Here is a 15,764-nt window from a genome sequence, read left to right as displayed (position 1 = left end):
TGAGGGTCAACACTCAGAAGAAGGGTTTGACACCGAAAGCGTCAGGGAGCACATGACCTTCAAGGAGGTCAGTGACAACAGGGAGGGGACAAATATGTGTCTGTGGGAGGGTGAATGTTAGAGCCGAGAGAGGAGGGAAAGGCAGTCCAGAAAAAGGAAACTGAAAGCAGCACAGGAGAAGGTAAAGTGAGTAGTGAGCATGAAGACTAAAGCTGGGGTTTCCCACATTTATTTAAAGGGCTTCATCACTTACATGAATAGAGGGTCTTGAAAAAACAAATAACTAGACCATAATGATCATGACATGTAAATATACATGAGTGCTAATCATGCGTTGTTGTTCAGTCATTAAGTCACAACTAACTCTCGTGAATCCACTGAACTCTAGCCCACCAGGTTCCTCTGTCCAAGGGATTTCCCAGGCAAGAATTATTGGAGTGGGTTGCCATTTCCTTCTCCAGGGGATCTTTCCAACCCAGGGATTGAATTCACATCTCCGGCACTGGCAGGTGGATTCTTTACCACTGAGACACCAGGGAAGTCTGTGCTAATGATTACTTTACTTTTTGGCATTAAGAAATTATTGTTCATGATTATATTCATTTTATATAAATATCTATCTTCTGAGTAATTTTGTGAGGATTCAACTGTTTGTAGTCAATTTCAAAGAGAATGCTGATTGGAGCACCACAGGAGTATCTTCTACAGAAAAAATACTTATTTTAATAAAGAACATTAGTTTTCTTTAGGGTTTACTGAGGGATTATAGAACCAGAATAAAAAGAATATAAACACTCAGCTAATCAAATCATTAAATACCTTATATTTTGAAGGCCTCTTAATATTTACAGTTAAGTTTATAAATGATCTTTACATAAAATTAAGTCATTTAAATTAATATACACATGCATTAAAAGGGCTTCCCTCCTGGCTCAGACAGTAAAGGATCTGCCTCCAACGTGGGACCCAGGGTTGGATCCCTGGGTCAGGAAGATATCCTGAGAAGGAAATGGCAACCCACTCCAGTATTCTTGCCTGGAGAATCTCACAGACAGAGGGGCCTGGCGGGGTATAGTCCATGGAGGTCGCAAACGGTCAAACTACTGAAGCTGCTTAGTACGCCCATGGACTAAAAAACCATCTAAAACTAGTTTTAAAAATATATATATTCGCTCGAACCACACCATTAGGCATATTATTCAAAAATCATTTTTAAAAGAAAATATTCTAGTGAACTTGTCCTTAAAATGAGACCAACATTTAACATGTTACAGCTTCCAAATTTCAGAAAAGCGAGATGTAAAACTTTCCCTCGGTAATTTTAGCTGGACATCTTGTCAAATTTCACAAGTAGGAACATCTTCATGTACGTAACAGTGGGCACAATACAGGCACGTCTTTGTTGCTATGAGAACCTCTATTTTGTATGAGGAATCGCAGCCTTGACGACGCAATGTTTGCGCCGATTTTACAACATGTTTTTCAACAGCGATTCAGCTCCAGCAGTAACACTCTAATGGCCCTCTGGTTTCCTCCCCGCCAGCCCAGTTTTCCGTCCCAGCTGCAGCGCTCGCCCGCCGCGCCGTCCCGGTCTCTGGGAGCGGGCGGCGAGCACTGGACTGGCGAAAACGCGGGCCGGAGGTGGGGCAGGACCGGACGGGAAGGGGAGGCGGCGGCACTGCGGCTTGCTTCTGTCAGCCCTCCGGAGTCGAGCTCTGCACCAGCTCTCCAGCTGTGTTTTAAAATCTGCAGTAAAAAAAAAAAAAAAAGTCGAGCAACGCCTCATCCTAACGTCCCCCTGGAGACGAGGAGAGCAGTGTGTCCCCAAATGGATCAGAAACATGGGAAAGGAGGGGTTCCGAACTTTATTATTAAATAAATGCTTCCTCTATACTAGAAAAATCAGGGTTCAGGGCTCGGTACTGGGCAGAATAGGCTGAAGCCACCGACGCGGCTAAAAGGGGCGCGGGCGCAGATCCGGGCTTCCGAGCGCCACAGGGTTCTGGCTGGAGCGGGGGGCGCGTGCGCTCGGAGCGTTCCTTCCCCCCGCCCCCGCCCCAGGGTCTCCCTCCCTCAGGATTCGGAGCCTCCCATCCTCCAGGGCCGACTCGCCGCGGGGCTGGAGGGGGTCAGGACGCCGCGACCTAGCTTAGCGACAGGCCTCTCCCCGGCGACGGCGCCGCAACAAGATGGCGGACGACAGAGACAGGGACGGCACAGGTAAGAGGCACGGCGGAGCGCAGCCCTCGCCGCCCGCCGCGACCCCGGGCGGTTGGTACCGGGGAGCTTCGGACAGAGTGGGACCCCCTACCCCTGGATCCCCACCCTCAGGGAGAAGGCTGACCCAGCCAGGCCCCGCTGCCCGCCCTGCAGCGGAGGCCCCCCTCCCCGGTTCCTGCCTCCCTCGCCCCGCCTCCCCGGTCTTCATCCCGCCCCCCCCCCCCCCTCCCGTCGTCCCGCCTTCGGAGTCCGAGCCTCGCTTCCAGCTCGGGTTGCGACCGAGGCTCCGGCCTGGAGCCCCATAATGGCGTCCTTGTTCACGGTCTCGAGGACACCGCCTCGAAGCCCGAGCTTGGGCTCTCGTCGCCGCAGGCGCCACGCCGGCAGCTACTCAGCCTCTGGGCTCCCGGGGCGGCCTGGGTGAGGACGGATCAGGCTGTGGGCGTCTGCCGTGCTCCTCCCCGGCTGCGCTGAAACCCCGCCCGGCCCAGAAGGCTGGCGTTTGCGGCCACCATTTTGCCTTCGTAGCGGGGACGTGGGAGGACGGCCTCGAGGTCACCGCGGCTGTGTCCGCGCCTCCAGGATCCGAAGTGCGCGCGCCACCCGCCTGGTGTCTTGTCTTAAGCGAAAAACAAGACAAAACACAAAAAACTTTAATAAAGATGAAAGAGCAGACTCCAGAGGGAACGCGTAGAGCTCGGTGCGCAGGCCTGGTCTCTGCGGCGGCACCAGACGGCCCAGCGCGATCGCGGCGGCAGAGGCGGGACTGGGCCTCCGGTCGCCGGGTGGGAGGCATTGATAGGTTTTCATGATTAGCGAAAAGAAAACCCGCTTATCCATGTTTATTTGTAAGACTATTACGTTGTTTTAATTCAGCAGTTTGATTAAAAGATTGATGCTTTTTTTTTTTTTTTTTTACCGTTACTGAAAAATAAATCCATTTCAGTAATTGGTGAACTCGTCGCCAAAACGTCAAGCCATTGAAACGGTAGAGGTAAACATCTTAGAATTGAAAATAATACCCGACCTTTGTTCTTTTTTTGAGTGCTCGAAACATATCACCATACCATTTTTCTCAGCATGGAACAAAGATGTCATGATAGTAATATTTACAAGTGTAGAAGCCAGCGCTGAGGTATTCGGTGATCACAGAAAAAAGGCGGAGACACACGCGGCACTGTGCCAAAGAGCTACGTAGTGATGGCAACAATACTATTTGTTGTTTGTTTTTTAATTGTATGATTACGTTAGTCTGAAAAGCCAGACATTTTATAGATGTTACCTTCCTAAGATGTCCTTACAATTTTATTGTGCTGTTTTAAAAGTATAAGGTACGTCCTAAGAAAATGATTACTTTTTAAATATTAGTTTTAGAACTTTCCCCAGAGGGACTTCCCTGGTGGTCCAGCGGTTAAGAATGTGCCGGCCAGTGCAGGGGACACAGGTTCCATCCCCTGTGGGGAAAGATTGCAGATGCTAGGGGAGCAGCTAAGCCCCTGCGCCACAACTGCTGAGCCTGGGCTCTCCAATAAAAAAAAAAAAAAACCCGGGAATGAGAAGCTCCTGCACCCCCAATGAAAAGTAGCACCCCCCTCCCCCGCTTGCAGCAACTAGAGAAGACCCTGTGGTGCAGCTAAAAAAAAAAAAAAAAAAAAAAAAAAACACAAAAACCTTCCCCAGAAAGACTTACTTTTATTTATTAAAGTTCTTATTTACAAAAAAAAAAAGAAAGGAAGACTTTCAGGAGATAAGTTAATCATGGATTTAAAAAAAAACATTTGATTAGGTCAGTCTGAGGAAAAAACGCACTGGTTATGCTGCAGATACAATTTGTGTTTCTTCATTAAAAAAATAGATTGAAAGCTTTTTTGATTTCTCAGTTTTCAAAGATACTTTCCTGTTTATAATAGACTATTTCAGAGAAGAAACAATTCTGTGTATAGCCGTAGAAGTAATGACTGTTAAAATCAGACTGGGTGTCATTCATTCAGTTGACATGTGTTTAATGCCTACCATATGGAAGGCATTCTGATTAGGTTAGAACGTTGGAGGATATTTTTTTCTCCCAAAGAAGGTGAGCTATGTAAGGGAGATAAGACATCCACAAAAGGGAGAGAACAGTCAGCTGGACTGGGATGAGCAGCCCGTGTGCCAGCTGCTTGCCAGGTGCGTTGTGTCCCCTTCTGATGTGGGCAGCAGCCTGGTATCACTGGGAGCTTGTAAGAAAGGAAGGAGCTCAATCCTTGCCCCTGGCTTACTGAATAAGACTGCATTTATGCATTCCTGCCGGTGAGCCACATGCACTAATAAAGTTTGAGAAGTGCTGTTATACGGTGTATCTCAGTTACTCTTTACAACGGTCTTATGAGTTAATTGTAATAGCAGCTTGAAGGGCATGATGAAACAGAAGTATGTTGTCTTGAGAATGAAATAAAGGTATGTTGTCTTAAGGATAAACTAGAGACTCATTTGCTGGTAACCATCTTTGAATACACGTATTTCCCTCACATATTTGATTCTCTGCGCTGAAGTTTCCGAAATTACGCCTGACCAATTAATCAGAATAGGCTAGGCTTTGAGGATTCACTCAAGCTAACTAAACTCATAAAGAGTGATGTGCAAACCTGAATAATGATTTATTAATTTAAATTGGGGTATGTTGATACATTGATCAGGAAGCTGACCTCTGCAATGTCATATACTGTTTTATGTGTATAAAGCTTTTGTAGAGGGTAGATTTATATTTCTAAAGTTGCTTGATGAACATGGAATCAAGCGAAAGAAAGGGATGATTGTGAAGGCTATATCCATTACCTTATAAGCTCCGAGAGTGTGGGGATCATTTTCTTATACTCAGTGTCTTGGAGAGTGCATAGCACATGGTAGGAATTCAATAAATATTGTCACATGCAGATACTTTAATTCAAGGTGTTTGTTTTAATCAAAGCATTATTTACTGTTTCCCAAAGATCCACACCTAAAAGCATATACAATTATTGTTACAGATTTTCCCCCTCTTCCTTTCAAGTAAGCTATATGCTTTTATTTCATCTGGCTCAACAAACATTTTTTTTTTTTTGAGAGCCAAAAAACTTCATTGGCATGTCTTTAAAAAATAACAACACGTATATATTTTAAGTTGTTCATATTTAATCTTGAATTTTTTTTAAGTTCTAAAGGATTAAGTTTCTGGGTAGTCATCATATCCAGCTCTTCTTCAACATTTAGGGATTAATCTTGGTACAAATAGAATATTGGTAAGAAATAGTAACTAAATCTATGATGGGCTATTTTGCTCTATTTATGAAATTTTTCTGTAGGATTATGTACATTGAAATCATGCTTAATTTGTAACATTTTTGTACCTTATACATAGTATAATTTATCTTTTTTCCTAGATTAAAAAATGTAGCATATTAGCTAAAAAAATAATTTGAAATTCTAGAATCAAGTTAATTTTTTTTTTAAAGTACTTAATTTTGTTTTACTAAAAGTAGAATGTTTGCAATGGGATAGGAAAAATTATTTTTGAAGTTCTGTTATTTCTGTGTAAGTTTCCTCAGCCAGAGCATTATTTATTTTTTTCTTTCCCTCTTTTGTTTAAAATGAGGAATCAATGCAGTTGTTGATTCTTTTGGATCTTTAAATCTTATTTTAATGTTTCTATCTCTTAGAGACTTTTATGTAGGACTGGAAGAATCTTCTATTTGTGATTAAAATCATGTCTAGGAAACACACTGTTTAGGAATAACATTCTAATTTTTGGCAGGCCATTGAGCTTTGGAAGGCATGTCAGTTTTTTGTTTTTTAAATAAGACTCAGGTACTCAAAGTTCCTTCTAGGATTTATGATTTTTGTTTGTATTAAAATATTCTTTTCACTTTGAATGCTTTGATAATATTGCTTGGTAAAGCACTTCCAATTAAGGAATCAGCTCCTAGATGGAAGGAGTTTTATAATTTTGTTTTGTGTTTGTTTCCCTGTATTGTGCCATTCCTCTCAAAACCCAGCATTTGGAAATCTAAAGTCAAAACTGAGATTACAGGTTAATGCTACTTCTTGAAAAGTGAACTGTTGATAATACAGAGTGTAGTACAAAATAGTAGAAAATGTGAGCACTGAAGTAAGATCTGAATTTAAATCATAGTTTCCTCAAGCTCGATATAATCTTAGCCAAAATACTAAATCTAGGGATCGTCAGGTTCCTCAAATGTAAACTGGAAATAGTTATATCTATTTCATAATCTGTTGTAATGTGGACAGTATCTTCTTAGTCATTGTTATACCCTCATCACCCACCACAATGCCTGGCATTAAAGGAATGCTGAATAAATTGGAAAAAAAGTGGTTGGTACATTTTAGGGAATTAGTGGCTATTTAGTGGATTCCATATGTATGATATAAAATCTAAGTGTTCAGTTCCGATCAGTCGATCAGTTGTGTCCGATTCTTTGCAACCTCATGGACTGCAGCACGCCAGGCTTTCCTGTCCATCACCAACTCCCAGAACCTACTCAAACTCATGTCCGTTGAGTTGGTGATGCCATCCAACCATCTCATCCTCTGTCATCCTGTTCTCGTGCCCTCAGTCTTTCCTGGCATCAGGGTCTTTTCCAATAAGTCAGTTCTTCTTAGCAGGTGGCCAAAGTATTGGAATTTCAGCTTCATCATAAGTCCTTTCAATGAATATTCAGTATGATTTCCTTTAGAATTGACTGGTCTCCTTTCAGTCCAGGGGACTCTCAAGAGTCTTCTCCAACACCACAGTTCAAAAGCATCAATTCTTCAGGGCTCAGCTTTCTTTATAGTCCAACTCTCACATCCATTCATGACTACTGGAAAAACCATAGCTTTGACTAGACGGACCTTTGTTGGCAAAGTAATGTCTCTGCTTTTTAATATACTGTCTAGGTTAGTCATAGCTTCCGAAGAGCAAGAATCTTTTAATTTCATGGCTGCAGTCACCATCTGCAGTGATTTGGGAGCCCAAAAAAATAAAGACTGTCACTGTTTCCATTATTTTGCCATCTATTTGCCATGAAGTGATGGGACCAGATGCTATGATCTTAGTTTTTTGAACGTTGAGTTTGAAGCCAGCCTTTTCACTCTCCTCATTCACTTTCATCAAGAGGCTCTTTAGTTCTTTGCTTTCTGCCATAAGGGAGGTGACATCTGTGTATCTAAGGTTATTGATATTTCTCCCAGCAATCTTGATTCCAGCTTGTGCTTCATCCAGCCTGGCATTTCACATGATCGTACTCTGCATATAAGTTAAATAAGCACGGTCACAATATACAGCCTTGACATACTCCTTTTCCTATTTGGAACCAGTCTATTGTTCCATGTCCAGTTCTAACTGTTGCTTCCTGACCTGCATACAGATTTCTCAAGAGTCAGGTCAGATGGTCTGGTATTCTTATCTCTTTCAGAATTCTCCACAGTTTATTGTGATCCACACAGTCAAAGGCTTTGGCATAGTCAATAAAACAGAAATAGATGTTTTTCTGGAACTCTCTTGCCTTTGATGATCCAGCGGATGTTGGCAATTTGATCTCTTGTTCCTCTGCCTTTTCTAAATCCAGCTTGAACATCTGGAAGTTCATGGTTTACATATTGTTGAAGCCTGGCTTGGAGAATTCTGAGCATTATTTTGCTAGTGTGCGAGATGAGTGCAGTTGTGCAGTAGTTTGAGCATTCTTTGGCATTGCCTTTCTTAGGGATTGGAATGAAAACTGACCTTTTCCAGTCCTGGGGCCCCTGCTGAGTTTTCTAAATTTGCTGACATATTGAGCGCAGCACTTTCACAGCCTCATCTTTTAGGATTTGAAATAGCTCAACTGGAATTCCATCACCTCCACTAGCTTTGTTTGTAGTGATACTTCCTAAGGCCCACTTAACTTCACATTCCAGGATGTCTGGCTCTAGGTGAGTCAGATAATCACACCATTATCTGGGTCGTGAAGACCTTTTTTATACAGTTCTTCTGTGTATTCTTGCCACCTCTTCTTTGCTTCTGTTAGGTCCATACCATTTCTGTCCTTATTGAGCCTATCTTTGCATGAAATGTTCCCTTGGTATCTCTGATTTTCATGAAGAGATCTCTAGTCTTTCCCATTCCATTGTTTCCCTCTATTTCTTTGCACTGATCACTGAGGAAGGCTTTCTTATCTCTCCTTGTTATTCTTTGGAACTCTGCATTCAAATGGGTATATCTTTCCGTTTCTCCTTTGCTTTTGACTGGTTTTATCAAGTCCTTATATATTTTTTTCAGACCCACTCCCACAACATATATCTTAAATTAACAAGATTGGAAGGAACAATAGAAAGATTTTACCAGACCCACTCCCGTAATATAATTTTAAGATGACAGGATTAGTCAGAAGGTTCTTGTTAAGGAGAAACATGTCCTCAAGCAAGATGCATTGTTATATTGACTAAGACAAAGCAATGTAGAAAAGAACATTTGTCTTTTTCTTCTCGAGAGCCCCAGACCCCTTTCTCCTTCTCGAGGACTCCCGACTGCTTTCTCCTTGGGAACCCCGGACTTCTTATCATCCTACCTAGGAAGTGACTCTCTCAATAAGACATTACTGTTAATTCCCTGGGATTTAGAACAGTTGTAGTATGTATTGTAGTCACTCTGTAAATACTTGATGAAGGAATGAATGAGTGTAATGAAATAACTTATTCTTAAAATGTAGTGATACATTTGGAGCTTAAGACCTGGTCTTGAACTTGGACACTGCTTTTTTTCCCCCCAGATTTCATTGGGCATGTCATTTAATTTCCTTAGACTTCAAAGAGTTCTCGATCTCATCAGCACTTTGAAGTAGGCACTGGGCTAAATATTTTACATGAATTATGTTATTTAATTCTTCGAGCAAACCTGTGTGAGAGAGACCTCTTATCCACTTTCTACAAATGAGTAACAGGGGCTTGGATGGTAAAACCCGAATTCTAGTTTCAGCTCCAACGCTAAGAGCTTGGAAGTCATCACCCCTGTTGCTGTAACTGAGAGAAATACTTGGTAATTTTGCAAATAGTTGAAGGCTATGTGGTAGCTGTGCTAGTAAGAAACTTCAGGGAACCTACAGTCTTAGGAAGCCCCTCATATTTTTTTGGGTTTTACTTCCAGGAACCCCACCAAGCTATCTGGTAATGGGACAGGACAGACCTCCTTATTGCTCTAGCAGGCAGAGGGGGAAAGTAACCATTTTGAAATCTCCAGAACATTCTTCATAAAAAGATCTGCTTTCAATGGGGAAAAGACATTACCAGAGCCTTGTCCTACCTATCTGTGTTTAGCCAGCCACAGTGCCCCATAGCCTTCTTATCTCATCTAAGAGGATGGGGGGAAGCTAAAAAGCAGTTATAAGGGTCACATTCCAGAAACCCTGGTCTATTAAAAAAAACTGAAATTTGATCATGAGATTATAGATTGCTTTTCTTCAACTCACACCTTATCACCACATAAACAGGACTCAGTGTAATACCAGTGTTTTACAACTGAAAAATGTGAATGCAAACTGTATCTAAGGAGGAGTTCTGACAGGATTCTGGCACTAGAGCTACAGGAAACAGGAGACGTGACACACACCCTCCTCGTGTGCTCAGTCGCTTCAGCCAGGTCGACTCTTTGTGACTCCATGGACTGTAGCCTGCCAGCCTCCTCTGTCCATGGGGATTCTCCCAAGGATACTGGAATGGGTTGCCATGCCCTCCTCCAGGGGATCTTCCTGACCCAGGGATCGAACCTGTGTCTCTTTTGTCTACTCCACTGGCAGGTGGGTTCTTTACCACTAGTACCATCTGGGAAACTCAAACTCACCCTGTTCCTAGTCAAACTGGCATAACGCCTCATACTAATGACCTTGTATCTCAATTCTTACTACCTGATGCATCAGGTGTGGTTTTTAACAGGAAGTTACAAGGCATGCTAAAAGATAAGCGAAACAACCTGAAGAGAAAGGAAGTATCAGAACCAGACTCAGGTACATTGTACACATTTTGGAACTATCAGATAAAGAATTTAATAACTATGACTTATATGTTAAGGACTGCAATAGAAAAACTAGACAACATGCAAAAACAGATGAGTATTGTTAAGTGGAGAGATGAAATCTCCAAGAAAGAAAAAGAAATATTAGAGACCAAATGCACTGTAATGGAAATGAAAGAATGCCTTTGATGGGCCTATCAGTAGACTCAACATGATTGAGGAAAGAATCATTAAGCTTGAAGATGATGCCACTGGATACTTCCCAAACTAAATGCAGAGAGAGAAAATGAAAAAGCAAAGAAAAGCCAGAACATCCAAGAACTGGAACAATTTTAAAAGGTCTAAAATACACGGAATTACCAGAAGAAAAGGAATCAAAAGAATGAAGCACAAGAAGTATTTGAAATAATAACAGCCAAGAGGAGAGATGTCCCTGACAGTCCAGTGATTGAAACTCCACACTCCCAATACAAGGGGGCACAGGTTTGATCCCTGGTCAGGCAACTAGATCCCACATGCTGCAACTAAGACTTAGTGTGATGAAATAAAATAAATAAATAAATGTATATATTAAAAAAAAAAATGGCCAAGAGTTTTCCAAAATTAATGACAGACACAAAACCAGATTCAGGAAGCTAACTGAACACCATCAGGATAAATACCAAAAAGCTATGCCTAGATATATTTCAAACTGTAGAAAAGCAAAGATAACAAGAAAATCCTGAAAGAAGTCAGAAAAAAAGTAAGACGCCTTACCTAGGCTTCCTGTAAGAGACTGTGCAAAGCAGGAGGGCGTGGACTGAAGTAGTGTTGAAAGACAGTTGAAGCAGTATGACCACGGCCACTCAGATAACTGCTGAAACAAGGACTCACGTTCAAGGCTGTCTGACTCCAAAGCCAGTGCTTTTAGCCTCTGTACCCCACAGAGAGAAGTCAAGGGGAATTTTATTATAAAAGGAAGGAAAGCTTGGCCCATGATCTCCTCATCTGGAGCAGTAGTTCCCAAACTTTTATGAACTTCAGCATCACCTGGAGGGCTAGTTAAGCCACAGATTCCTAAGCACCATTCCCAGAGTTTCTGAACCCGTAAGTCGGGCTGGTGGGCTGAGGGTGGGCTCTTGAGAATCTGAATTTCTAACAAAGTTACCGGAGGATGAGGATGCTATTAAAAACCATTGATCTAGAATCTAGGGTAAAGTTTCAATGTATTTCCTTCTGGGTTTTTTCTAGACAGATTTGTATTTTGTTTTGTTTTACGGATTTGAGATTATGTTGTATATAGTTATATATCCAGCTTTTGTACTTACTATTATAAGCACTTTTTCATGTCATCAGTATTTATCAGCATTATTTTTAATAGCTGCATTTATTATATTTATGAATTATATTTACCTAAGCTTTCCCTGACTATTGATGTCTACATTGTTTTCAAATTTTCTGTGCTATAAATAATGCTGCAGAATAATGCTGCCACAGTAAATGTTCAATGAATGTCTTGTATCAAGAATCTTTGGACACAACTTTGATCCCCACCGTCTATCCCCGTTAGAAAAATGACTTCATTCCTTCTCCTCTTTGTTGGTTCATACTAGTTATTTATGAGTTACAGAAGATAATCTCATTTCTAAATTCTATGAGCACTTATTGTGATCCTTTTTACTAATTACATTATTTTCTTTTAAAAATGATTAATCAAAGATACATAATTGCCAGTCAGAGGTTATGATTCGGGTAAGATACATATTTGCTTATTGTTTGTCTATCCTGCTTCAGTGGAAACTTCATGAAGTCAGAGACTTTTTTTAACTTACTATTAATTCCCTGGGATTTAGAACAATTATAGGGTTTATTGTAATCAATCTGTAAACCTTTGTTGAAGGAATAAATGAACCAAGTGTAACATATTGAGTAAAGTAGTTTAGTGTCATCTTGCATGGTCTTTTCATGGGTAAATGTGTTTTTTGTTAACCTTCTAAAAATATTGAAAATAGTTCAGAGCTACCCTCATTACATTTGCAGAAGCACTCACATTGGAAATTACATTTTAAATCCAACTTCATTGTTTAAAATGCTAGAATGGCACTTCTGCTTCAACATGATGGTTGAGTACACGTGTTTATTTTTGCCCTTCCTGAAATCCCACAGAATGACAGTAAAAGGAAAAAAAAAAAGGACATAGACTTACAAAGATAAAGAGAATGGGAGAGGAGATAATAGAGGTTTATAAAAAGACATTACTAGAGATAGTAATTTATTAAATGGATGGATGGGTGGCCACTAACTTAGCAGAACCAAAGAAAATAAATATAAGCCTGTGAAGGAGGGAGCCAAAAAGAAACAAACCAAGGGGAGTTGTGCTGCTGCTACTGCTGCTGCTAAGTCGCTTCAGTCGTGTCTGACTCTGTGCGACCGCACAGACGGCAGCCCACCAGGCTCCCCCGTCCCTGGGATTCTCCAGGCAAGAACACTGGAGTGGGTTGCCATTTCCTTCTCCAGTGCATGAAAGTGAAAAGTGAAAGTGAAGTCGCTCAGTCGTGTCTGACTTTTCGAGACCCCGTGGACTGCAGCCTACCAGGCTCCTCCGTCCATGGGATTTTCCAGGCAAGAGTACTGGAGTGGGTCGCCGTTGCCTTCTCCTGGGGAGCTGTGAAATCCTGGTAATTTTTAGAATTGGAGGCAGCAGCCACCTCTGATGGCCTGTGTGTGGAGTGAGACTAAATATGGGAGGTTTGGATGAAAGTCATAAGGCAAATGGTTGGATCTCTCATCCTTTGGAGTAACCAGGTGATAACTTCTGGAAATTTAAGTCAGAGAGATTCAGGATGCAGGGGATGTGTGGCACAGTTGATGGTAGGGGGTGATGTGCCATTATTATCACCAACTTTGATATAGTAGCTGACGTTAACATTTGTATTCAATTTAATAGTATCACATAGGTTAAATACTTATGTTGTTGAGTTACTAAGTTTTGTCTGACTCTGCTACATACCATTGACTGCAGCACAGTCCATGTCCTTCCCTGTCCTTCCCTGTCTCCCGGAGTTTGCTTAGATTCATGTCCATTGAGTCGGTGATGCTATCTAACCTCATCCTCTGCCGCCTGCATCTCCTTTTGCCTTCAATCTTTCCCAGCATCAGGGTCTTTTCCAATGAGTTGGCTCTTCTCATCAGATGGCCAAAGTATTGTAGCTTCAACATCAGCCCTTTCAATGAATATTCAAGGTTGATTTCCTTTAGGATTGACTGATTTGATGTCTTTGCAGTCCACGGGACTCTCAAATACTTCTGAGGAGGATCCAAGATAATAAACCTGAAAAGTGGTAGTCTGTCTAATAGTATGTCAAAGAGATGGGGATTTGAAATTCTGTTAATTAAGATCTTCATTAGCTATAAGGAAAGGGAACATGCAACTCTTTAATTGGTTAGTAGATTTGCATTGGTAACTACATTATAAAATAGAATAAGCAGTAAGGCTTCAAAAGAAGAGTGAAAGGAATTTTAGAGATTAAAGAACTTCAGGTGAAATCAGTAAGTGAAGTTTCATAGAAACTGTGCAATATAATGAAATGAGAGGGAAAGTGTTTCAAATGTGACTAGTTTCAGTCACTTTATCTGCATTATACTTCAACTACCCACTTTTGTGGCTGAACTGTATCTTATATCATCTAGAATTGTACCACCTTTGGCATCTTAAATTCAGATATTTTATTCTTGAACCGCCTTTTTATTCAGCACTGATTATTTTTAAGAATAATTTTGAATAATAATTTTGTAAAATAATTTAAAATTTACAGAAAAATTGCAATAGTAGGAGAATTCCCACATTCCCTTTACCCAGATTAATTTCAATATTTTGTCACATTTTATCACTCTCTCTCATACATATACATATAACCTGTTGTATGTATCTGTTATATATGTATATTCTTTACTTGAAACACTTAAGAGTAGTATGTTACAGTTGTGCCACTTTCTTCCTTAATACTTTTGCATATATTTCCTAGGAACAAAGATAATCTCTTATGTAAAACCTCTAAGAAGTTTAGTTTAGATACACTTAAAAAATTGAAGTGTGGTTGATTTATAGTATTGTGTTAGTTTCAGGTATACAGCAGTAGTTTAGAGATATATATATATTTCTTTTTTTCAGATTATTTTCCATTGTAGGTTATTATAAGATATTGAACATAGTGCCTTGGACTATATACAGTAAATTCTTATTGCTTATCTATTTTATGTGTAGTATTTTGTGTCTATTAATCCCATACTCCTCGTTTATTTCTCCCCGCTACTCTTTCCTCTTTGGTAACCATTAGTTTGTTTTCTGTGTGTGTGAATCTGTTTCTGTTTTGCATATAGATTCATTTGTATTATTTTTTAGATTCTACATATAAATGATATCATATAATATTTGTCTTTTTCTGACTGAATTCAGTTAGTATAATATTCTCTAGGCCCATCCATGTTGTTGCAAATGGCATTCTTTTTAATGACCGAGTGATATTCCATTGTGTGTATCTCTGTGTGTGTGTGTGTGTGTGTGTGTGTAACTCTATTTTTAGTTTTTAAAGAAACCTCCATAACTGTTTCCAAAAGTGTCTGTACCAATTTACATTCCCATCAACAGTGTAGGAGGGTTCCGTTTCTCTCACACTCCCTCCAGCATTTATTATCTATAGACTTTTTTGATGACAGCCATTAAAAAGTATGAGGTGATACCTCATTCTGGTTTTGATTCACATTAGTAATTAGTGATGTTGAGCATCTTTTCTTGTGCCTGTTGGGCACCTGCATGTCTTTTTTGGAGAAATGTCTACTTAGGTCTTTGATTGAGTTGTTTCTTTTTTGATAGTTAATTGTATGGAGTGTTTATATTCTTGGCTATTACTCTTGTCAATCACATTGTTTGCAAATATTTTTTCCCAGTTCATAGGTTATCTTTTCATTTTGTTGAAAGTTTCCTTTGCTGTGCAAAAGCTTTTAATTTTGATTAGGTCATTCGTTTATTTTTGCTTTCATTTCTTTTGCCTTGGGAGACTGATCTAAGAAAATTTTCCTACAATTTATGTCTGAGAATGTTTTGCCTATGTTCTCTTCTAGGAGTCTCTTCATGGTGTCATGTCTTATATTTAGGTCTTTAAAACATTTTGAGTTCATTTTTGTGTATGGTGTGATGGAATGTCCTAATTTCATTAATTTACAGGTAGCAGCCCAGTATTCCCAACACCTCTTACTGAAGAGATTATCTTTTCTGTGTTGTATTTGATTGCTGTTTTGTTGTATATTAATTGACTGTAAGTATGTTCCATTGATCCATGTATCTTTTTTGTGCCAACATTAGGCTGCTTTGATTATTGTAGCTTTGTAATAGTCTCTGAAGTGTAGAAGGATTATGCCTCCAGCTTTGTTCTTTTTCATCGATTGCTTTGGCAATTCTGGGTCTTTTGTGGTTCCATGTAAATTTTAGTGTTATTTGTTCTAGTTCTATGAAAAATGTCATGGGTATTTTGATAGTGATTGTATGAGATCTGTAGATTGATTTGTG

At 40.3% G+C, this 15,764-nt stretch overlaps 1 protein-coding gene and 1 long non-coding RNA gene across 9 annotated transcripts in view; one reads left to right on the top strand and one right to left on the bottom strand.

Moving 5' to 3' along the window:
* EFCAB2 (EF-hand calcium binding domain 2) overlaps window positions 1–15,764 on the top strand; it is a 132,994-nt gene that overhangs the window by 2,653 nt on the left and 114,577 nt on the right. For 4 of the 8 annotated variants that reach the window (XM_065935587.1, XM_065935591.1, XM_065935588.1 and 1 more), the window contains one exon: window positions 2,102–2,220. In XM_065935587.1, coding sequence (XP_065791659.1) covers window positions 2,102–2,220 — 119 coding nt within the window. Of the gene's footprint in view, window positions 1–2,080; window positions 2,221–15,764 lie in introns of those variants that run through there. The other 4 variants (XM_065935593.1, XM_065935590.1, XM_065935595.1 and 1 more) reach the window with 1 other exon arrangement.
* On the bottom strand, window positions 201–2,379 carry LOC136168306 (uncharacterized). Its single transcript, XR_010663294.1, has 2 exons — window positions 2,145–2,379; window positions 201–1,746 (listed from the first exon to the last, which is right to left on the bottom strand). It is a non-coding gene; the product is annotated as an uncharacterized lncRNA (long non-coding RNA).

This window comes from Muntiacus reevesi, chromosome 5 (assembly GCF_963930625.1).
Source record: "Muntiacus reevesi chromosome 5, mMunRee1.1, whole genome shotgun sequence".
NCBI classification, from domain to species: Eukaryota; Metazoa; Chordata; class Mammalia; order Artiodactyla; family Cervidae; genus Muntiacus; species Muntiacus reevesi.
Note: the sequence above shows the minus strand (reverse complement) of the source record. Positions and strands in the feature narration are given on the sequence as shown.